The following is a 25,343-nucleotide window of genomic DNA, read 5'->3' as shown; positions in this document are numbered from 1 at the left end:
AGCAATAAGAAGTTTCCGCAATTAACCTCCACTTTTTTTTTTGTGAAATGAAGCCCTGTAATTATTGCGAGGAAAACAAGAATCTAAACATAATGACTGAGTGAGTACACAAGAAAAACAAACACAACTGCGACGGTATTCTGTGGCGAGAGCGTTCGAGATATTTTGCGAAACTCAATACTGCAAGCGTTTTTTTAATCGTGCGCGGGGCTTGGCACACCGGCAGAAACGCTGTCCGCAGATCGCTGATACGTCCGATGCAAATAACATTTGCGGAGGCGAAGCCATCACATTTTTTAAAGGAATCGCCCGTGAACAACGCAACCTAACAATGTGAATAAGGTGTCTTGCGTGCCAAGACCACGACATGATTGTGACGCACGTTGCAGATTAATTTTGACCGCCTCGAATTCTTTAACGTGCTCCTGTATCTCAGCAGATGGATGTTGCTTTACACACCCGTCAGAATGTGGCTGCTGTGGTCGGGATAAGGCCCATTCCCGAGGTTAGCAGCGCGACACAACAACAAACCTGATCACCCCTTTCAAAGTGTGCACGACAGAGCACAGGCACCGCTGGCGACTGCGAAGAAAAAATGTATAGCATTTTGTCGTTTTACTAGAAACATTATCGATGCTGTTTTCGTCATTCATCTGAAGCCTGAGATAGGCAAAAAGCATGCGCAAACAGTGGAACAGCATACGAAGCAAGCGCATGATTTGCCGGCGCGTCACGGCGGGCGTCGAAGGGTCCGTGCCGTGATGTCATCCAGGCCTACCGCCAGGTGGTGCCACCCCAACTTCTCGGGGACTAAGCCGATATCGCATGTACTGCACGTCACTGGTGATGTCACGTTTTGCTCTATCTGTTGACATATGGCATATAAGAAGCGTACGAGAAAAAAATATTTGTAGCGACCGCCCGTCAGCTTTCCCAGAAACAGCCACCCTGCGCCTGACGGCGGGGGATGTACGCCGGCAGTCCCAGCACCAATCTGTCATGCTTAGGCGACTTCCCCGCTCTTTTGTTCGCATCTCAACTCTCTTGTTCGCATCTCAACTCTCCTCGCTCTGCTCTTGAGGCGAGACAGTGCCCTCACTCAAGTAAGCGATTTTCCCCCGCTCTTGGCGATCTACTCTCTCATCAGTGGTAGTCAGCCGCAGCCATGGTCACGTGGTTACAGCATGCGCCTCCAATGCCGGAGGTACGATTGCCAGTGCCACCAGTTTTTCTTAGTTTTTCTAACAGGAAGAGAGGTGCCCAAGCCTGGCGCTTGGTGTTGTGGGTGCTGATTTCTCGAGAAGGTGGCCACTCCTTTCCGCTTTTCTTTCACTCTGCCTCCTCCCAACGACACTGCGCCGTGCTCCCTCATTGGCTGCAGAAATAAGCGTCTTTCCTCCCCTCAAACCACCACTACTACTCTCTGCCTTGGAGCTGTGAAGACCTATTTCTTTCTTTTGCCGAACCAAATTCCCAACATATTCCATATCAAAATATGTTTTCACACTACACTGTCTATAGCCCATGAAAGTGTTAATATTCTAGCTCATAAAAAAAATGTGACCTAAGCAACAAAAAATTACTTCATTGTTAATGTAAGGAGCACTGACAGAAAAAATTTGTCCCATCTTTTTATTGCTTAGTGAGATACCTGTTGACCCAATGATAACACTACGGAGCTTTAATTCCCAGAGGGCCAAGCAAATTATTCAATCGCGTCACCAAATTTTCATGCAACAAGTTTAAAACTAGCGGTAAGAGCAATGCAGGGGTGGGACCAGTGATGTAGCCAGGGGGTGGCACACTGGCACGGTGCCTCTCCCAAAAATTTGTTTCTGTCATGGGTCACAGAGCGCAAAACGACACGCTCGATCACACTTGCCTGCCCGACTGCCTGATCTTCAGACTGAGGACGCCCCCCCCCCCCCCCCCTCCACTTGGGTACAGCGCGAAAGAATCAGATAAGCACAAAACATCACATGCAATGAATAAGCGGCCCAGTTGCATATTTGAGATGACACTTGCTGTTCTGCCTGACCAGATCCTACAGCGACGTGCCTTTTTTCAAAATTTGTTACACGAAGTTCTCGTCTGACGTAACACAGTGACAGCATTTCCTGCGTGCCTGGCGTGCTCACTTTTGCGGGGTCTTTGAGTTAGGATGATTATGTTTATTACTTATGTTGATTATGTTTATTAGTTAATTACTTATGTTTTTGGGGATTTCTAAAAAATGGGTATGCCATAAATGTCACATCCTACAACTTTTCCATAAAAGCAACTGCCCTCAAGTTATTAATTAAAAAGTTAATTAATGAGCTTTTGTTAATTACTAAACTCAGTGTAACTTTAACTGCAGCAAAGCATTTCCGCCTCGACGTAAAGCTTGTGTCTGAGGACAACAGGTTCCCGTCTGTCATAGCATTTTTATAACAAAATAAATCTGTATTGTAAAAAAAAAAACTGTAGAATTGGTGGCTGAAGAAATTCATGTTCCTACAAGATACCATAGATCACACAGTGCTATATAAAGGCATGGAAAGTCCCAGACAAAGCAAAATATCACCTACCGCTTATCAGAAAAGAGAGAGAATAGAAAAATCAAAACGGCTGACAGCACAAACTTGCAAAACAGGAGCATTAAGCTTTATTTAAATAAGCACTGTAAAAGCAAGTCTTCCCGGGCGGAAATACAAAATGTAACCAGAACCACTTTTCATAAAAAAGTCATCCATCTTAACTTAGTAGGCAGCTGATGAGAATGTTTAGTCCATGAGCTTCAATGTACGTATCGTCTCAGCAATCCTCGCCAACTCCCCTTCACTTTGGCGAACCTGAAGAACATGAAACATGAAACTACAATCACATATGACGTAGAAGTAGCAATGATCATGTCTAAAACCGTGACACATTACATGCACATTATTTCTCTGTGATAATGCATCACAAGTTCCAGAGTCTTCTGGCAAATAAGTGGAAAATGTCGAATGGTTCACTATGTACAATTTTTGGCCCTTGAAAAATGCAGTTATAGTAATGCAAAAAGTACAGAACAGCAAAAGCTGTCCCAAAATTAACGTACTGTAGAACTGTGAATGTTGCAGAGTCCCTTGGAAAATGTAGAATGCCAAGCACAGTACAGACCACACAGAAGACGACGCATCACATCGCCGTGGTTTTTAAGGGGACCTTAAGAAACTGTGCTTAAAAAAACTTGGACCATCTCCCCGAAGGGAACCCTGATGGGATGCGAAGCAGCAGCGGTGCGCACGGCATTGACCCGGTTGAGACAGGCGTCGACGCGGGTGCTGGAAGAACGGTTTGAAGCGAAACTCGGTGTAGCGTTCACTCGAGTAAACGTTGTTTGAAACGCAAAGACACGGGAGGCGGGTTGGGCTTCGTGTAAGTTTCATTAAAGCGTTTGGCAAGACTTCGTAGTCGTTGTTTCTTCAGAGTCGAGACACGGGCGCTGGACCGGAGCAGGCGCGTGTTTCGCCTTGACTACCACGGGTGAAGCGAGAGAGAAGTGACACGTTCAGAGGTGTTGCGAGCGGGCGGAGCAGCCGGCAGCTGCGGGCGCTACGGCGAGCATGCTGCGGGTGAGGAAGAGAGTGACGTCAGCGCGCACCTGCGAGGGAAGCGTGCGAGGGGAGCATGACGTCAATGCAAAGCTGTGGCGTGACCCACATGGCAACGCTCCAACACCTACGGCGAGGGGAATGCGTTGCGGCGCATCCGTACGGACGCACGTAACGTACGGCGTTACACACGTGAGTCAAAGAGCTGCTTCGCATCTAAAAACATTTTTAAAATTCTGACACAATCTATTTCTTGACAACAACGAGTGTGATGTGGGTGGCTGTTTTGCTGTTCGTTCACTCTCATCTCACTAGTTTTGTTAATGTGTAGAGCTTCGCTCAATCAAAACCCACTCTTAACTGCAAGTAACAGAAAATGTTGCATCCATATGATGTCACTGGCTCCCTTTCAGTTCTCCCTTTTGCCATCTAAGCCCGTGTTAAGCAAAAAACCGTAGCGATGACTATCAGGAAGTTAAAGGCAGTGATAGCACATGCGATGTCATTCTCCTCGCTCTAAAGGCAGGCGATTTTGATTGCACAACGCAGAACCTTGAAACACAATTTTCACTTAAATTAAGCATTTTTTTAGCACAGAATCGATGCTGCGAGGTTTCTGGGATGGAATTTCACCAATGCAGGTTGACTTAATATTTGCTATAAGTGTCCCTAGACAGCGATAAAGTACTGTCTGAAAATGTTGATGATCGACACGAAACAAACAAATTTTCATTATGTGATGGTAAAGTTGGCTGGTTTTGTCCTTTTCTTATTGGCAGAATCGGAGGTATGTAACATTTTTCTTGCTGAGAAATTGGTTACACATATGATTTGCACTTTGTTTAAGGTTCAAATGTCACTTTTACAATAGTTTTCTACTTTGCACCCAAAAACAGTAGGGGCCTGTAATATTCAAGGTCATTTTTGAATCAAGGTCATTTTGAAATGTCTGCCTTTAGCTTAATTCTGGCTGCAGATAATTATAACAATTTTGTTGGTCCCATTAGGGTCAAGTTAATATCAATACCACATATCTCATAATCTTTATGAACAAGCGGGTAATGAGAGAGTAAGCAATAATAAACAAGCTACCTCCACTAAGGCTCACCTTGTCTAAGTTTGTGGCCTGAACCTCAGCTGGCACCTTTGTATTGTAGTCTGCAGCAGACATTGCTGTCTTTAACTTGGATAGTTGGGTCTCGAGCTTCTCCTGCTTCTGTGACAGGCGCTCCATCTCTTTTGCAGGATCCACAACACCCTGCATGCACGTTCCAAGTTAACATAGTGATGAATGATGACGATGTGACACCTTCCATCATTTGACATGCAGGCCTGGCTCGAAACTAGTACATTACAATAGCAGCTTATTCTTTTTTCAACTTTTTTTTTTTCAATGAGAAAGACCACAAGAACAGCTGAACAAGCATTGGAGAATTATTCCTTCCTAGAACACAACTTTATAGGTGCAAGATTCGCGCATGGCAAGCCTCACCTTGAGCATGAGGTATGCCTGACACGTGTCCGAGATTGTAGTCACGGCACACCCAACAGGAACGGCAGCGCCTTCAGCGAGGAGCTCCACTTCCGATGAAGAGGTGAGCGCAGCAATCACCACTGCTAGCGAGTGCACTGTCTGCCGGTTGCTGGGACTACTGCACTGCACATACACTAAGCAAGAACAAAGGGCGACGGCTTCAGCTGTGTGCATACCAAGTTCGGCAGACAATGCAAAGAATGCGCTGCAAACAAATTTCCCCAGGTGGTGAGGATGGCACAAGAAAGAAGGCAAAGCTTGCACATCAAGTGGGTTTGAGGCAGAAACCGTGGACACAAGTATGCTGTGATAAAAGGGTCTCCACTTGAGGTTCTTGGCACAGCTCTAGGACATAAAAAGAAAAATAAAAACCCTAACCAGGATAAGAGAGGACAGTGCCTAGTCCTGCACTCTCAATCCTGTCCTGTCTTTAATGCCCTTTTTCTTTTTGTCGTAACCACTCTCTTCCTTTTAGGGGCGAAGCTCCTCTTAGTCTAACCTTGTCACATCTCCGTTGTCCGGCGTAACCACCTTTGCAAACTGCCCACTCCTTCGTCTTTGCAAACATCCCACTATGACCCATCACCGATCCTTTGCAAACTGCCCACTACTTCGTCTTTGCAAACATGCCACTACGATCTATCACCGATCCATTACTTCACCGACCATAAAGCCGTTATAATGAAGGGGGAACGGAAGCCACCTTTGCAAACTGCCCACTCCTTCGTCTTTGCAAACATCACACTACGACCCATCACCGATCCATCACTTCACCGACCATAAAGCCGTTATAATGAAGGGGGAACGGAAGCCACGTCTAGCTACCACTTACGATTAATAAAATTTCTTGTATAAATATATACAGTGTTTGTCACGTCTTTGATGATGTACTGGGCTATCGCTTTGATTACTGCTGGGTGAAACTGCTGAAGATTTCACGGTGTAACCATGATTGCTTCCGGAGCTTCGCCCAAGCTCTTCATCATTCACCCATGGATATGCTGTGAATTTTTTTTTCTCTCTCTCTCAGCATGTAAGCCACACACTACATGTTTTCCATACCTACTCAGCCCTTACTTAGTTGGTATGGTTGAATAATTCGATTTTGGCCATCTTAACTATTCGAATTGCCACATCTATGACTGAAATCATGTTGTAGTTATAAAATACACCTGTGCTCTGTTTAAAAAAGTTTGTAGTACGAACTACCAACCATATCACTCCAGTGATGCACCTAGTGGTGTCATAAGGCTGCTTTGTATTCAAGCACACTGAAAACGGAATGGTAACTGCAACGATGCTTGCAACAACAAGCACAAGGTGTATTTATAAGTTAATCAGCAACACAGATATGTTTGTGCGGTGCCAATTAATTATCCTGATTTATGTGAAAACTTCCAAAGCCATTGACACACATGCACATACTTATAATAATAATAGTAATATTAATAATAACCAGTAATAGCCATAAAATCTTGCCCACATGGCCAGATGGTCATGAATCTCAGCCAACTACACAATAGGATCTAAGCAAGGTCCTCTACACAAGGTTTAACTACACAAGCTCCTTTAACAGGAGATAAAGGCACTGCTGCACGAGAACAAAGAATAAAAAAAAGAAAAAAAATCAGGCACTCACAGTGAACCTTGGCCTTGGTGAGGTTGTAGTCAGCACGTAGGGACCGCACTTTGTGCACAAGGTCCTGCATGAAGTTCACTTCCTTCTCCAAGGACTCATTCCTTGCTGGAAACTGCCAAAGAAAGAAAAGAAAGTAGGTATGACTAAAAGAGTCCTTTAAAAATACAGAGCTCCTGAAAACATCAAAAAGAGGAAGAGAAGATATTTCAGTCTATAAAATATGATTGTTCCACGCAACGCCACTAAACGTCAATAGTTTAGGACATGTCAACTACCTTTCTAAACATGCCGCTGCTGGTTGGCTGCATGCCTGTGCCTAATTCTTTAGCTACTCTTCAAGGCATTCAATGTGTTCAGCTGCTTCTCCTTTCAACAAACAGTAATGAGACTCCCATGCAGTTAACTTTCTCTTCTTTCTTTCCCCATGTCTATACACCCTACCTGACACTTTAGTGACTTTGTGAATCTACCTAAAATAAAGTAGATAGTATTTCCCACTCACAAAATGCTACATTTTTGTCTTTCGGTTACGTTACTCACTCTTCGTTCAAGCAAAGATACAGTACAATGTACAGTACAGTACAATGCAGATTTCTTTTGACATGTTAAATTTTTGTGCCATCCAAAATTTGTATGAACAATAACTAATAATAGCCACAGCCCCAGTTTGGGCAATATATTATGATAGAGCTGTGCAAATAGCAAAATTATGGGTGCAAAGCGAATTCAAATATTAAAGTTTGAGTGCAAATCGAATCGAATATTTTTCTAATATTTCTTGAATATTTTTCCAATATTTCGAAGCGAAATTACAGAAAAAAGTTGCAGAGGATCCCTAAGCATATTCTTACGAGATAGGAACATGAAAGCGTTTCTTCTGGCTATGTTGGTGAAGTGCCGGAGGGGTGCTGTTATATGGTGTTCCCTAGTTGCCTCATAAAGAATGAGGCAATGCAGAGGCCAAATTGTGTTTATTTACGTGATTTGGTACAACCAAAGTGGTGTTGACAATTCTTTACACGTGAAAAAAAAAAAAGATGCTATTTCCTCAACCTTTCCTCCTCCTTCTGTGGAGGCCCAACTGATCTAGCGGACAAGAGTGCGCTCCCTTCGAATCAGGAGTTCCTCATCTGCTGCGTGGATATCACTCTCCTAATCCGCGGCTGCGAGTGGTTTCTGCGGCAGTTGTTGGTGCTGGTGTCAGTTCCGATGGGAGAGGTCACGTGTTTTCCACACACAGCTTTTGCGGAAGCCAGACGAGAGTGTGTTTTCGCAAACGTGGCCAAGTAACGCTTTCGCATTAAAATGCAGTGAAAAACACAGCGAAAAAGAGAATTAATTTTGCACGCTAACCCATAGACCTGGCAGCAGCGTGCTGTCCACTGCGTGAACACGAAACTGTGCTGCTAGCTGTTGCGTAACGACGTGGGTGACGTATCGTGCAGTATTGCCACGAACGTGGATAACTTGATATTTTGCTGTTTTTTGGGTGACACTGCTGAATTTTGTTTCACGGCTTGATTTCTCGGCGCCAATACATTATTCGGAAAGCACATTTCGCAAAAGGAGTCAATCGAGTACGAAACAGAAACTGCATTCGCAGCATTAGCAACCGCCAACTACCAGTGGCAGACCAAATGACATTGCCATCATAAAAGTGCGACGAGACGCTTTCATTTCGTACTCTACTACGGTCTTTCTGCGTGAAATTCGTTCCCAGTGAAGTGGAAATGGTGACATGCCCCTTTCATTGTGAAAGCTCATATCAAAGGAAAGTTATTTCACACGCTGACGACAGCTACGTTGCGTATATTTCGCGTGCCTGAAGCCTGTTTCAGTGATTGTTGCAAACGAAGGAAGGAAATGTCCAGCTGCACGTTGACTAGGAAAAGTTTCGATGAGCCAAAAATGGCAAATATCTGGACCTTGATGACAAGCCAACTGGCGTTCTCAAGCAGCTTTGTGAAGACAGACCTTGTCAAGGTAATGGCCCTTGAAATGGCACGCGACCAAGGCGTATCCAGAAGCAACCTTAAAGCCGGCAAAAGTGGACCACTGATGGAGAGGAACTGCCAGCAGAATAAATTTCGCTTTTTATGATGGTGCATAGTGTTTGCCTTTTTTTCTTCCTCTGATAGTCAATATAGCGGCATGCCATAGTTTTGAAAGATCTTGTAACATTACACGCAGATGCATTTATATTTAGAACTCTTGAAAACTGGGTGCGGGTTACATTCAATTAAGTACGCTATAAGCAGATGCTGCGTTTCGCACTTTTATGCTGCACACTTTCTAGTCTGCGCCTAGTGATCGAGCCATCTCATCTAAAACAGTGTCAGGGTGTGGCGACGGCCGTTAACCTTTCGATGGGTCGAAGTTCACAAGCAGAATTGGGTTTGCACGCATCCTTTAGGAGCGCTGCGATTTGATTTGCACACCCCTGATTGATGATGATTCCTTTTATTAAGATTACTTTCTGAACCACTGTTGGCTTAATGCTGTGGAGTAGGTCCTAATGAAATGTGTATAAGCTGGTGCTCGTTCCATCACCCACATTTCCAGGGTGAGCACTTACACGCTCCAGCGAGCACTTTTCTTCAATTACACAGGTTTCCGGCAGGATCACGACAGATGCATATTGCTGACATAACATTCGCATCACGCATCAATATCTTAAACAGCATTTGGTTCATCGCTAAAAATAATATTTTGTGTTGCACACTGTCCAGTCAGGAATTCCTCAAAATTCTTAATACCTTGAAATTCAAGTCAACTGTGACTGCATCACTGAGACTAAATTGTAAAAAAGAAAAAAAAAGAGCCCAAATAAAAATTTATCATGGCTATGACAAGCATGTGGTGCTGCCTCAGCACATGGTCCAGGTATGTAACACTATAGATTGAAAATAGGAAAATCTAGTTTGCAGCTGGAGTTTTCGAAAATGTACCATGGTATCTGGTCAGCCAACCATGCATCAAACGCACCCTTGGCTCACGGAAGTTTCTGAAAAATGAAAGCCACTAAAACTATAAATTTCTACAAATTTATTCTTTGAGTAGCATGGGAATGAGATGGCACAACGCACAGGACCGACGAACAACTGCAGCTTTTGATTTCTGGCTGTATGATTGGGTTTTCAGAGAACACAGCTTCTTCCATGGACCAGACTTTTAAAAAGCTGCCAGGAAGAGCTGAATCAGTATTGCAACGCTATGGTGATGGCTTAGCTGAAGGAACCTAGCATGCAGTCAGGCTAAAGGCAGCATAGAAGTTACTATGTATTTTACTCTACCAGTTCAGGCTGACACATGAAAAGCTTTTAGTCATTGAAGCACACAATGGAAGAAGAGGAACTACCATAGTGCAAGAAGTTTCTTGACACAGGAGCTATGAACTTTCTCTTACTCATGTCTTTGTATAAGTTTCATAAACTTTCCCAACTGTCAACGTTGCTAACGTCCACGAAACAGCAGATAGCAAGGTGGTCCTATGCAACTAAGCAGACTTATATGCTTGATCATTCCAAACTATATAACGCATTATGCACTTGCCTCGTCCACTTCGGGGTAGGCGTCGACACAGATGCTGGGTGCAAGGTCAGCACGAGGCCTGTGGGGAAGCCGCTGGTACAGCTCTTCTGTCAAGAAAGGCATGAATGGGTGCAACAACCGCAGGCCTGCATGTAGGCAGGTCACCAAAACTTCGGATGAAAGACGCTTGGCCTCTGCATCATTTCCTTGAAACACTGGCTTCAGAGATTCCTGCACATGTAAAGCTATAGGTTAGCACAGCAGCACCTACGCGCAGCAGCACCCTTGGGGCCCTATATGTAGTTCTTAAAGCATGCGACAAATCCCTGTAACTCCGCTCGTACTTGATGGATTCTAAAAATTTTTGTGGCAGTCGATCCATGAGGCAATTAACTCCTTTAATGAAGCAATTCCATGATTACTTGAAAAAGTTTTGCAGGGCCCCTTTAGGCTAAGGCGAAATTTGATTGCAGCTAGCCTTGACATGCAGTAAGAGCAATCTGTTCCCCACAAACTCCCATGTCTAGCAGTAATGCAGTTCTGCTATAATGTACGACTAAGAGGGTAACAAAAAGGGGGGGGGGTGCAAATAATTTAAGCAAAATGCTTGGGTAGTTAGGGCTCTCACCAGGTAGACGTCGCATAGCTCGTAAAGCCAGAAGTTGTAGATGGCAGTGGTGATCTGTGGGAAGTCATAGGACTCAAATCCTCGGTTGCACAACTCTGTGGCGGCAGACAACCGGGACAGGATCCATCTGTCCATAAGCGCACCTTCCTTGGGGGTCTAGAAGTCATGAGTGAAAGCAGGAAAAGCTTTGAGTGATATACCAGGTCAGATAATTGCTAAGCTAACGCATCATCCAAAGATCACCCCCCCCCCTCAGAAGGAAACAAACAATTCAATTCTTATTGACAATGCCTGTGAGGGTGAGAACACCAACAACACCGTGCCAAAGGCCTTACTAGCCATATATTGTGTATAGCTTGACAGTGGGAGGGAAAAGGTACAGGCAGCAAATGCAGTGCAGAAATGCAGTGCACAATCAATAAAAGTGTGCAGAAGCTCAATCTGTTCCATAAGGTAGGTTTCCAGATCATCTACACTCTATACTATTCACAAATTGGTAATCAGCTTGTACTTAAAAGTTTGTGCAGCTTGCAATGAGTCGCGCAAGGCTGTGGCAGAGCAGAGCTGGTCGGCATTTGGCTGGTCCTGGCTTGACTAGGCACACATGCATTCACACGCCGATGCACAAAGTGGTCACGTGATCACGATGTGAATCACAAGCATTGGCTAAGTATAGATCGGGTTCGATTGGGAATTGCTTGGCAATCACAGCACCAAGTAGCTTAATTAGACTACTAGCATAGTCGAGGCTTGGTCTCGATTAGCTTGCTTCCAAAATCCGAAGGTCGCGGGATCGAATCCCGGCCGTGGCGGCTGTATTTTCGATGGAGGCCATAATGTTTTGAGGCCCGTGTACTTAGCTTTAGGTGCAGAACCCCAGGTGGTCGAAATTTCCGGAGCCCTCCACTACGGCGTCTCTCATAATCATATCGTGGTTTTGGGACGTTAAGCCCCAGATATTATTATTAGCTTGCTTCCAAAGTCAACCTAGGCTTAAATAGCTATTTAGCCTAATAAACACTAACTAGACTCCGTCTTAATTTGTCTTAGCTTGGATCATCTTGCCGAGCTCGGCATGACTGGGCACACCAGAATCTCGACTTGGCTTAATTAGACATAATTAGAATTTGACTTGATTAGGTTAATTATGCTTAGCTAATTAGGTATTACCATGCTCAACTGGCTTAATTAGGCCTGGCTATGATTAACTTGACTTAACTTGGCACAGCTATGCTTAACATGGTCGCGCCAGCATGATGATGATAATTATTTGTTTACATTGCGAACCGGACAAACGGCCGGCAAAACAGCTCCGCTGTAAAAATGGAATATTTTTCACTGTTCATCAAACACACTGAGTAGCTGTCTTAATGTGTCCACAGAAAATGTCAAGCTAACTTAATGTATTAATGCGCAGGATTACTCATTGCACTGACAACATATTTACACACTGAACAGACTAGTATGATGACTTTTGCAGAGTTTCTGTATGCAACAGTGCTCTAATTCATAAAATAGACACACTGACCGGGGCAGTGGCCTCTGGCCTGAAGGCATCACCAAGGGACATGAGTGCAAATCGTGTGGCATTCCAGATCTTGTTACAGAAGTGCCGGTAGCCTTCCACACGGTTGATGTCCAGATTGATGTCACGACCTGGGTTTGTTCAGATGGAGGAAACATGGTTTCAACACTACAAACAGTCTGCAACTGTAATTCCAAAAGTTCAAATGTCACGTACAGGCTATGATACTATAGGTCATATGACGCAGGGCACAGCTGCACACATGTAAATAGCAAAATATGATGGTGCACTTGAAATGACCCACGCAAGCCTACGGGCCAACAGTTTCTGGAATGAAAACATGAAGTGAAAGATCCCAACTAGAACACCATGTTGCCTGTCTTACAAAGAGGAGGGGGCAAAACTGAGAAGATAAAGGAAGAGCTTTCGACAAAGCCAAATATAGTAAGCTGATGACTAAGGTAGTAAGAATTTATAATGCACGCAGACAAGAACAATGTGCTTCTCAGTTGAAATAAAGCAGGCAACTGTTTATCAGACAACCTCACCAGTGATTGCACAGCTGGACCAAGAAATTTTATGTAAAAACAGAGGCACAAGAATGAGCAAGGGCCTGTAAACAAATTTTATGTGCCGTCACAGTTGTACGAAGCATTAAACTTGCATTTTTGCATCAAAATATCTTAATAACAAAACTTTGAAAATAAACTGACTCAACAGAATAAACTGTTTACTTGTTGTCAAGTAAAAAACTAACTTTTTAAAGGTTTGTCAACATTTGGCACTTATCCCAAAAAGCTTCAACCCGCAAAAAAATTTCAGTTATTTTAATCTTTACTAAATAATATTATAGTTTTGAGACGAAAAATTTTCAGTATATGGGTCAAACTGTAACACAATTTAGATTATGTTTCAGTAATCACAAAGTGCATGTTACTACTTTTCCTAACCTGCCCCAATCTAAGCATGTCAGCATATCAAGACATTCACTCGACAAACCAATCACAATGACTTGAGAATTCGGATTTAGATCTCATCACAAGAGAGAGATTCGCGAATCGTTCCTGATCTACAAATTTAGGGCCATATCATCCGGTAATAATGAAAGCGCAGGAAGGTTGACACTCCCGTTCATGCAACCGATTAGCCACTGCAGAACACCACTTCCTCGGCAGTGCTTTATTCTAATAATTTTTACATGTCTGATAATTCATATCACTTTCTTTTTTCTAGCTTCTTGTTGTTTTACACCTGCTTGAGAGACCTTTTGGCACATTTTGTTTGCTGCACAGTTGTTGCCGACCAGCTCACTGGGGAAAAAAGAAAAAGAAAAGAAGAGAAAAATCGGGGTGAGCACAGGTAGTGAAAACCACACCCAGAAAAAAGGTGTGAGTGTTGTGCTGTGGCCACATCTCGAAGGAAGTCACAAGGCCCTCATCGCTGCAAACACTAATCAGTCATGAGATGACAAAAATTGCAGCTCTGGAGCTCATTTTGCTTGAGATAGAAAAAAAATTATTACAGTTTTATTGCTACTTATTGTTAATTAGTGGTAGAGCCAAGCATGTATCCCACGCATGCATAAGCAAGCTGCAAGATGCATACAATCTTGCGTTTACTTACCACTGTGAACTGTCCTAAAATGAAAAGCAAGCCTAATAATTAGGGGTGTGCGAATATTCGAACTTGCGTAATATTTTTTCAAATACTCTTTGTTATTCAATTTGCACCGGAATTTGACTATTTGAAGTATTCGAATTCCGGAAAATAAATACAGTCAACGTTCAATTTTTCGGACTCCCTAAGGACCGCGAAATCGTCTGAAAAAACGAATTCATGCTTTTTTATTCCGTTCAAGCAGTCAAATCGCCACAGCCACGTCCGAAATAGCTTTAATGCCTCCCAGTACACTTATCAGGCATTTTGGTGCACGCCCAGGCTCTCTCGTGAACACATTTGGTACCTGCCGTGAACCTCGCTTAACTACGTGCCAACCACCAATTGCAAATTTGCGCCTCGTGATGAGCACCGCTGATACCAGCAAAGCGTGGAATAGATTACACAGCTCTATCACATGGAGCATTTGGAAACGATGATATGAACACTACAGACTATTGTGGCAGAAGAGTGGATGACTCATCCGGCTTTCCCCGATGCGTGTGCCCCTGTAAGCGATGTGCACACGCATCGCCGAATCTCTGCCGATACACAGCACTTGCTGCCGCATGAAGCCGATCGTTCCTAGTTGCGTGCAGCACATCACCAACTAAGATGACACCGTCACTACCGGGACGCTTGCTGTACCATAAACACGCATTTGTCATGAAAGTATTCGTGATGCCCACTCCATTCCTGACCGCACACGGGCACGGCGATGGCAAGCTGCTTTTGTTCATGAAGGCAACGTGTCTGTGTGACGCACTTAGTGGTCTCACACAAAGAAGCAGCATGAACGGTGGCACAGCGCATTTGGGTTATACGCATACCACTGCGCTAGGCCACATGCACTACTGAGCAGTTAGCTGAAGATGCTTATCATAAGGGTTTTCAGCGATTAAGCCGTACTGGCGCGTCTGCCACCTGCTGCCATCATGCCTCTGTGCATTTCCGGTTCTTATCCGCAAAAACATCGCTGCAATACGTCGTGACAGTGGACCCCTTGTACTTTCGATATACTTCACCCTGTCACAGTCTGGCATTGCGGCAAAGCTGCCTTGCGGATTCTGCTACCGCAAACGCATCGAGTCACGAAGGAACCGGTTCGAACCTATGAGATGACAGATGCGGCAGAGGTGGGGGCTTGAATTAATGCTGTTTCGGACCTGAAATTTGGGCAGAAAGTCCGAAAAATCGATATTGAAAAGTTTCAGCGTTCAAAATTTCAGATATTCTTATACATTGACATCTATGGGGCAAATTTCCTTAAGAACTCCGGAATCGAAGGGAGTGCGCCCTTGTCTACCACCTCAGTTGAGCCTCCCCAGAAGTTGAAGGAGGAGGAGAGGTTGAGGAAATAGCATCTTTTCCTTTCACATGTAAAGTGATGTTGACATCACATTGGTTGCACCAACTGCGCTTCACCAACCTAGCCAAAAGAAACACTTTCATGTTGCTATCTCATAAGAAGATACTTAGGGATCCTCTGCAAATTTTCTTCTGTAATTTCACTTCGAAGTATTAGAAAAATATTCTACAAATATTCAATTCGATTCGCACTCAAACTTTAATATTCAAATTCGCTTCGCACCCAACATCTTGCTATTTGCACAGCTCTACTAATAATGCTTTCCACCTACCCTGGGACATGTAGGCACAGAGGGCAAAGCGCATGGCATCAGTGCCGCACTCTGGGATGCCTCGTGGGTAGTCAGCCTTCTGGCCTTGCTTGGCCCGCTCAATCTCAGCTGGATCCAGGTTTGAGTTGTGAAGCTTCTGATTCAGGTCCTACAAAGTGCACATACACAAGGTTGCAAAAGACCATAGTAAACTGACAAAAAGGGGAACATACATATGTCACAAAAAGAAACAAAACTTTATTTGATTCAAAAACCAGTTGTACATTTTCAAAAGAAGAGTAAAAAATAGGCTACTATAATGTCAGTAAAAAAGTATTAAACATCAATACAGCTGCAATGGAACAGAGAAGTACCAGAGTGAATTCAGTGCTTCTGTTTTTGGCCTATTCATACATGCCCATCTGTGAACTATAAAATTTGTAAAAATCCCAACATGACAAACAGGGGGCCGATAGCACACATTTTCTCCAAATAACACACCTTTCATCAGATACACACTTATTAACATGGATTTACTTTTAAGCGCAGCACAAAAGCAGCAGGAAACTTCAAACAGCAGAAACTGACAGCACTGTTTTGAGGTTAATCACTATGATGCGGCTGATTTCTGCTGCTTCAGCTACAGCTGCAGCGGAAAAATATTGGCACAAGTTACCAGTGACCATAGCAGCAAAATCGTGACCAGCATTTGAAATGCCTAATTCAGGACAGGCTACTTTCTGCTGGCCACCACTGCTTCAAAGAGGCCCTGCAACGTGTGCAGTATTGAATACTGAGATGAATGCAAAAAGAATGATAAAAATTGGTGCACAGCAATTGAAGTTATTAGTCTTCAAACATCACTTCCAATGCTGAAAATCACCGTTGTGTGTCAATGTAGTCGAAGGAGACCACAGTAACAGAAGCAGTGAAAATGATACGCTTACTTTGTGTTGTAGAGCTCCTAAGACGCATATTGTGCCCACTGCTCATTATATGCATGCTAGAGAACAGACAGCAGAGCTTCGCAATCTTCCCACTTAAGGTCACTTGTGCTAATATTTCTCCGCTGCAGTAGTACTTATCTGAATAAACTTTATCAAAGCAGATACCCCTCTGCCATATGAAAGCCGTCACAAGTACCATCCCAATTTCTTCTTCTCGTGCAATCTTTTCAAATCTTTGGTACATGTGCACTGCCCAATCTCAACTTCTTTAAAACACATTCACAAACAGTTTAAAAAACTTGATGCAATATTTGTTAAAGTGAGCCCAAACAGTTTAAAAAAACTTGATGCAACATTTGCTAAAGCAAGCCCAAGTTCATAAACTACAATAAAAGGCAGCTACGCCTTTTATATGTATTTGTTTCGTGCTGCACCATGACAGAATTGAATGACCCAACCTGAAAGAGCTGTTTCTTTTTTCAGAGTTAAGTGGCATTTTTGCCTGTTACCCACCATACACGACAAACTTGTATTCTTTTTCCCATTCTACCACTTAGGTCAAGCTTGCTGAATATCATGCAGTTCCTCATGTAGTTCCTGACATAGCTCTGCTCCCTCAAGCCTGCCATTTCGAATCTCTTTTATGACAGAAAAAAAATACATGGAACAAGAAAAAAAAACGTACTAAACTTGAGGCACCACAGGAAAAATGGCTATTGCAGGTGCTACACTCTCAATTAAATTAAAAGGCATGTCAAGACTAGGACAAAGTTTAACCATGTCAAAAACAGATGACAGGTTGGCACTTTTCTGCATCGGAGTTGTCCGTATGGCATCAAGTTGCTTTAAGTCCCTAAAGTCTCTGAATATCGGGACATGGCTAGTTGTGCTGGTAATTTGAGGCATCACAGGATAAACCTGCTGCTTCAATGAAAAAGAATTCAGTCAAACCCACTTATAACGGCACCGATTTCATCAAGATATTAAGTATACCAATGACTATATAACGAGTGGGTATGCACGATACAAGAGAACAGCAAACCCTCACTTGGCAACTACATCACTTACCCAGGATTTCGTTGAGGAATAAGAGAGGAGAGAGATAATGAGAGTGAGATAAACATAACCCAAAACACAACCACTGGCCATTACTAAAGCACCCAACACAGGAGACCTGTCTGCAGAATGGGCAGACAGGGTTGCCTACCTCCAGAGAGATACCCTGGATGACATCGATGGGGTCAATCACATTTCCTAGTGACTTGCTCATCTTGCGACCATGGGCATCACGCACAATAGAGTGGAGTAGCACCTGCAGATATATAGGTTATCGTATTTACTCAATTATAATGCAATTACTATTAAAGCACGAGAGGCAACTTTTAAGCCTGTTCACAAGAAAAAACAAAACTGCAAATGTAACACGAGGTCCTAGACATTACCACTGTGATCAGTGAATTCATTAGGCTCTATGGAGGCCAGGGAAGCATCGCAACTACTATGTTTTAATCATGCGTGTGATTGAGATTTGATGCATTGTTTGACTGCAACCATCAAAACATTGCGGCTTCGTTGCCATAGATATTTCCGATCACGTAAGTCTCCTTAGGGGAAGCACACTTGGGGTGTTCTGTGTGGTGCAGCGTTAGATATATAAAATCTCAGGATTTCAATATATGGCACAGGATTTCAATATGTGTGTAGTATAGCATTATACTTTTGCATGGTACTTCCAAGCTGACGCAACAGCTGTTCATTACATATAGCAAACATTATTAGGGGTGTGCAAATATTCGAAATTTCGAATATTTTTCGAATAGTGTTTGCTATTCGATTCGATTCGCACTGGAATTTCACTATTTGAACTATTTGAACTTCCCAAAAACAAATACAGTCAACGTCCAATTGAAAGTGACCCCTTCAGATTTTCAATATGCTTCACCTCATTACACTCTCGTATTGCGGCAAAGCTGCCTTTCAAGCTCCGTTATGGTCGAACTTTGCCAAGACAGTCAACGTCCGATTGAAAGTGGTCCCTAGATTTAATATGCTTCACCTCATTACACCCCCGTATTGCGGCAAAGCTGCCTTTCAAGCTCCGTTACGGTCGAACTTCGCCAAGACACAGTCAACGTCCAAGTGAAAGTGCTCTCTAGATTTTCAATATGCTTCACCTCAACACACCCCGGTATTGCAGCAAAGCTGCCTTTCAAGCTCCGTTACGGTCAAATTTTGCCAAGAGACAGTCAACGTCCAATTGGAAGTGGTCCCTAGATTTTCAATATGCTTCACCTCATACACCCCGGTATTGCGGCAAAGCTGCCTTTCAAGCCCTGCTACGGTCGCAAATGTACTCACTCAAGAAAACGCTGGTTCTAACATGGAGATGAAAGATGTGGCAGAGGTGGGGGCTCAATTAATGCTGTTTTGGACCTAAAATTTGCGCAGGAAGTCCGAAAAATCGAACGCTGAAGCTTTTTAGCATCCAAAATTTCTGAAATTTTGGATGCTAAAATATATCGACGTCTACGAGGCAGTTTTGGAACTCCGGATTTAAAGGGAGCACACCCTTGTCTGTGACATCAGTTAGGCTTCCACAGAAGTTGAAAGAGGAGGAGAGGCTGAGGAAATGACATCTTTGCCTATCACATGTAAAGTGTTGTCGGCAACACTTTGGTTGCACCAAATCATGTACATAAATAGAATTCGGCCTCTACGTTGCCTCATTCTTGATAAGACAACTATGAAACACCACCCCGCCAGTGCATCATCAACCTAGCAAAAAGAAACACTTTCATGTTGCTATTTCATAAGAATATGCTTAGGAATCCTCTCCAACTTTTTTTTCTGCAATTTTGCTTGAAATTATTAGAAAAATATTCTATAAATATTCGAGAAATATTCGAAAAATATTCGATTCGATTCGCACTCACACTTCAATATTCGAGTTCGCTTCGCACCCAAAATTTTGCTATTCGCACAGCTCTAAACATTATATATCAGGGTTGAACATATCTGGGGTTGACTGTATACATATCACTGTATCGTCGTTATCATCAGCAGACACAGAAGTCTAGCTTTTGGACTGCTTTGCTGAAGATAACGGCACATACATGCATGAGGTTAAAAAATAATATGAGTAGGAAGTCAACGTTAGTAGCATCTCTTCTGAAGTGTGACATTTTACCCTTTCTTTTGTTTGCGGTAAAACCATCTCCTTTTTTTCACCCTAGGCCAGACTTGTACACGTTAAAGATAGAAAGTAACTGATTGTAATTCTAATTACTTCAGTAAAAAATTCAACTGATTACAGATACCAATTACTGCCCCCCTTAAAAAAAAACTCTCCTCGTTATGCTGCAGTGAATAAGAACCACCTACAAAGCAGCCGAACCACAGAATGTGGATGAAGGCCCCACTGTAGGGCATTCTTGGTGGTATTAAATGTGCACTGCAAGCTTCCCTGTCTGTAGCATCGACGACACTTGCGGAATGGGCGAAACATCAGAGAGAGCTGCAATAGCCACTAAACATGTCATATTGAAGACAAGGTCGTGACGTGCTGCCAACTCAGATGAGCACACGCACTTACTCTAAAACCATGTTGAAATATGTTTAAGGTTACGTCTGCCACTAAAACTTGGTCGGCGGTACCTATGTATACTGGAGAATAACACAACACAAGCAACTCAAGGATGAAATCGTGGTGTCTGGGATCCTTTAGAATAGAAATACAAAGCACTCACGTTTGCTAGACAAAACATGTACATCTGAGAGGCTGTTGCGTTCCATGGCTGCAAGCGTGCGCCTGTTGTTAAAACTAAATAAAAATGCCAAAAGCAGCATCGCCCGTCACAAGCTTTTTTTATAAATAAAATAATGGAAACAGAAAAAAAATTGTATTACAGTGACCATTACTGAATAAAAATATCGAAAGATGCAACTGATTACGTACAAGTCTGCAAGATGCCAAAATACTTTTACACTAAGTGAAACTTATACACTCAACTACTATTCCCTACCGAAGTAGTAGTAGCAGTTATAATTGCAGACGCGAAAACAAACCTCTGTGAAAGGGAGCTTGCCCATGAGCTTCGTGCACAGCATGACCATCTTAGCCACCCAAAAGAACAGAATGTCATGGCCTGTCTCCAGTAATGTGCCCGGGTAGAAGGCCTTCAAATCAACAGTCTGCACAAGAAATCACATAACGAGCAATTAGCAAGAACTGCACCAACTACCATGATAAAACCAGTAGGGAGAAAAAAAAAAAGATGACAAAGCTGCATAAATTGTTTGCACTGAGCCTGTAAGCATGTGCCAAAGCAACTCACTCACGGCTCTCACAAATTTCTCGTTCTACCTATTGGGAAGCAAGTGGCTTGACCTTGTCATGTGTCATACGCTGTTTTTTACTGGAGTGCAAAGGGCTTATCTAGCATCTTTCATGACACATTCACTTGTTAGGCCCTTACATGGTTCTATAACGCTTGATTGTTCCTCTTAGATACCTCTACAAATTACATAGGACGATGAAAGCAAACAGAAAGGAAACCAGAATAAACCGCATGGAAGACACAGACAAAATAGCAGGAACGGTGCTCAAGTAACAACAATATGCCTTTCCTGTTCCTTTATCCATGTTTTCCTTGTATTTTTTCTGAGGATTCCTTCCTGTTTGTCTTCCTACATTACACTGCCATGTACCACCTCCCTCAACAATATGCCCTTTTGTAATTTGACAAAGAAGGCAACCCTACGAACTTGTCACAACATCAGGTACAGTCAAACACAGGTCAAAGAAGGGCCAATTTTTACTTTGCAAATTATGCACCAAATTTTGTGCAATGAAATATTTTATCTGCATTCTCAGTCACACCAATACGACGACAAATAAACCACTTGCTCAAATTGACAACCCAAGGTGTTAACTCAAACATAACAGAAACAGGTGCAAATAACTGCCACAAGGCAGTGTTGATGTAAACTCCTGACCTCATCTGGCCACCCAAAGATGGAGAAGGGGAACAAGCCAGAGGAGAACCATGTATCCAAGACATCTTCATCTGCATAGAGTACATAAGAAATACACATAAACTCACCACTGCACTGTTACAGAAGCTATAAATTGCTAACAGAAAAATATTCCAGTATAACCTACAATACACAAACACATCAACATTACAAAAAGAAAAGCTAGCACAGAATTTGTAACGAACAGCAGGAATATATGCAAGAGCCGATGTTGTATCAGCATAAACTTAAATGCATGCATGCCAGGATTAACAAGAAGTTATCTTTGCCTTCCCATGTACACTAGTGCTCGTACATTAGCATAACAGCATATCATTAGTTAGGAGCTCCTAACCTCCCCATCTTTCCTCTTATCTTTTTCTCCTTTTCCTAGCTAGCAGTTGAGTACACATATTACAAGATATCTACAAAGTGTGTAACGATTGAGGTGCTTTCACTGCGCCTCATCCCCCAGCTTGTGTGCTGTGCCAGCTATGGGCCAGCTCGATTGCCGGGAACCAGTGTCCCAGTGGCAACATGGCGGACACGGCTAGCCTGCCGGAGTTCTTTTCGAACACAGACCTTGCTTCTCCCTCCGAACATCGCCATCACACAAGTACACTTCACTGGGGCATGCCATGATTGGCTTCCCAGTGACGGCCCTCAGGCACCCTCTCCAACCGAGCTTTCTTCTGCTGAGCGCTCGATCACCACAGGAAAGTGCTCACAGGCCTGCAACGAGTGGGTTATGTGGACATTTTCCCCTGTGACTTTTCGTTCTTGTGCTCTGTGGACCCTTCCTTTGGTTAGCCAATAGTGCAGCAGGTGTGCGTACTCAATCAGTCGTGCGATGAGCCTTTCTTTGCCAGCAAGTCGTGACTGTCATACTGTGCCGCATCCGGGGTTAAATTCATGCTTGTTGAAAAAGATGGCCATAACACCCTTTGTGCATTGCAGTGTGGAGGAGAATCCCATCCTTTCCCGACCACGCTCGTAAAGTAAGCCTCACGCAAACACATCGTCACAAGTGGTGTCACCAACTATGCTAAGCATTATCTCTAAATTAGCACCCATAAGAACCATGCTAAATAGTGTGCGTTCGAACACTATCCAAAGCTGTTTTTTCGTCCGACAGTCTCCTTGAGCAACCTCCCTGTAACAGTAGTACGAGGAACAGAGATGTGAAACAAAGATTCCACAGAGGCAGAACATTAAAACTTTAGCCAGTGAGAAATGCTACAAACGAACAAAAACAGTGGAGGACAGATGGCATTGGCTGCATCTGTGGCTAAGACTGCTCGGTTCACCTCCATGACAATGATAGCATGCTTTGGGTTCTGGTTTCAGTTTTACTAGTGAAGCAGCTTTCATGCTTCTTTGGCACAGGCTTAGTGCAGTTTTTAGCAAAAATGCGGTTTCAGAGCAGGATGGCGCAAAGGTCCATCTTTGACACAAACGGCACAGTTGGTAAATGCAACTGGCCTCAACTTTCCTTGAAGGTTTCGCAATGCCTTGTTAGCCCGTGAAGAAACATGACAGAGTAATTAACGAAGAGAGTTGTGCTAGTTGATGCTGATGCCTTTTAATGTGACATTTACTGGCTGAAAAAACTAAATGGAAAAGCTTGGGACGAGCACTGTCCTGTTCCAAGTTCTTTCCGTTAAGCTTTTTGTACTTGTAAATCTATCAAAGCAAACACAACAATATGTAAAGAATAAACAATTGTGGTCAGTGACTTTGTCACTGAGGTATATCGATGAAATACTAAGAATAGGCTAGAGCGAAAAGCTATACAAACCTTGCTTCAGGACGATCTTGCTCTTGGGCACATTAAATCTTTTGGCAGCTTTCTCTGCTGCCTCATCTACAGTGCGTCCACTGACCCAGTGATCATTGTCAGACTCCTAAAAGCAAGAAAAAAGTCTACAATTAAACTCCAAGTGCTGAACAAATAGGACGGTCACAAGAACTCATCATAATACAGTGCACTGGCATGCTAATCCAACAGAAACGGAATAGAACCATAGAAGTTATAGAGAAGTGCCACATAGGAAATCACTGGTTCTTTATAGTAGCTTGTTTTGCAATGGGTAACGAAATTCCCTTTGACATGGCCAATATGAAGCCAAGGTTCAGGTGCGACAAAAAAATTAGAACCTGAAGAAGCCATCATCATACAAAGGCATCCCATTGATATGAAAACGAAATGGAGGATCGTGAAGGATTACAAAGATGGTAATAAGTGTGTGACCTATACAATAGACAGCCATTGCATCATGAACGTTCGTACATCTTCTATGGAAAAATAAATCAAATTACAACAACGTTCCCATGCCACATTATCAATTATAACAATGAAACCTTGCTCCCAAATTTCTCCCCAGAAAGATAAAGGAACACCATAAATGGTGGAAATAAAAAAACAAAAATGTGCTCTCGCAGACGTGTTCATGAAATGGAGACAGCTTTCCCGCCTTCTCCCCAACCTCGACCTCATGTGCACCTGCCTCCCGTCTCCCTTCCACCTCTCCAAACACAAGCTAACTGCACTGCAGATGTGAAAGATCCTATCGCGCCCCACGAGCCGTATGCTGTGGTTGTGATAAAAAGCGTACATGTGAAAATTGGAATGTAAAAGCGCAAAGACGAGCATTGCATTGCTTTCCAAGTCTGTGCTTTCCACACAAACATGTTTGCCAAAGTATCAGTCCGTGAAGCTTGTGTTTACACAAAACATGTTATAAAATGTCAGTCGTGGATTAAGAGAACTTCTTGGCAAAAATTTTAATAGTAATATCTGGGGTTTAACGTCCCAAAGCCACGATATGATTATGAGGGACGCCGTAGTGGAGTGCTCCGGAAATTTCAACAACCTGGGGCTCTTTAACGTGCACCTAAATCTAAGTACACGGGCCTCAAACATTTTCGCCTCCATCGAAAATGCAGCTGCCGCGGCCGGGATGCAATCCTGCGACCTTCGGGTCAGCAGTTGAGTGTCATAACCACTAAACCATCGTGGCGGAGCGGCAAGAATTTTCTGTCTGTTGCCTAAATTCTTCAGAAGTGAAAAATTCCCACACATTTTCCCAATTTCTTAGTTGACGGAAGCACTGAAGACAATAAAGAGATCACAAAAAAGAAAGACTTACAGCTCCAGGCTCGATGCCCTCTCCTTCAACACTGATAAAGTACGCTGGAATCCGGTGTCCCCACCAAAGTTGCCGTGAAATACACCAATCCCTGAAAAAGTAGAAAAATTTAAAAAATCAGAGCCTGTCACTGCTCCCCTCTGGTACAAAAAGTGCTAGAAGTTTTCACCTGGATGAAGTGGCAAAATTTCAAGTTTCATTAAGTCTAACTCAATAATATATAGGTTCATTTGACCTAGTGCACAGATAGAAACACAAATGTTCTTTCTTAACGAAGACCAAACCTGGTGTAGTGTCTATATAAGGGCAGACAGGATCACAAACTGCAGTATATTGGTCAGGCAAGCGCCCAATAGCAATGCTAGTGGGAAAATGCGCAAGTTTTTAAACTACACCTAAAGGAGCCACACATAGTCGACTAACTTTTTCGAGTTTTACAGTAAACAAAATGGAAAGAAGGTCTGTTCACCTAATCCAGGGTATTTTAGAGCCCTCCAGACTATATTATCCAAAATAAGCTATTT

The 25,343-nt window shown here is 43.1% G+C and overlaps 1 protein-coding gene across 4 annotated transcripts in view; it reads right to left on the bottom strand.

Annotated features, from left to right (window-relative positions):
- Positions 1–25,343, bottom strand: part of LOC119393203 (valine--tRNA ligase) — a 114,226-nt gene that overhangs the window by 49,032 nt on the left and 39,851 nt on the right. The window contains exons 14-26 of one of the 4 annotated variants that reach the window (XM_037660057.2): positions 24,820–24,910; positions 23,469–23,574; positions 21,653–21,723; positions 20,723–20,848; positions 17,865–17,969; positions 15,732–15,879; positions 12,439–12,566; positions 10,911–11,066; positions 10,304–10,513; positions 6,752–6,863; positions 5,071–5,246; positions 4,687–4,836; positions 2,625–2,834 (exon numbers count right to left, since the gene is read on the bottom strand). In XM_037660057.2, the coding sequence (XP_037515985.1) occupies positions 2,766–2,834; positions 4,687–4,836; positions 5,071–5,246; positions 6,752–6,863; positions 10,304–10,513; positions 10,911–11,066; positions 12,439–12,566; positions 15,732–15,879; positions 17,865–17,969; positions 20,723–20,848; positions 21,653–21,723; positions 23,469–23,574; positions 24,820–24,910 (1,648 nt within the window). In that variant the 3' untranslated portion in view covers positions 2,625–2,765. Of the gene's footprint in view, positions 1–2,624; positions 2,835–4,686; positions 4,837–5,070; positions 5,247–6,751; positions 6,864–10,303; positions 10,514–10,910; positions 11,067–12,438; positions 12,567–15,731; positions 15,880–17,864; positions 17,970–20,722; positions 20,849–21,652; positions 21,724–23,468; positions 23,575–24,819; positions 24,911–25,343 lie in introns of those variants that run through there. The other 3 variants (XM_049414823.1, XM_049414821.1, XM_049414813.1) reach the window with 3 other exon arrangements.

This window comes from Rhipicephalus sanguineus, chromosome 1 (genome assembly GCF_013339695.2).
Source record: "Rhipicephalus sanguineus isolate Rsan-2018 chromosome 1, BIME_Rsan_1.4, whole genome shotgun sequence".
NCBI classification, from domain to species: domain Eukaryota; kingdom Metazoa; phylum Arthropoda; class Arachnida; order Ixodida; family Ixodidae; genus Rhipicephalus; species Rhipicephalus sanguineus.
Note: the sequence above shows the minus strand (reverse complement) of the source record. Positions and strands in the feature narration are given on the sequence as shown.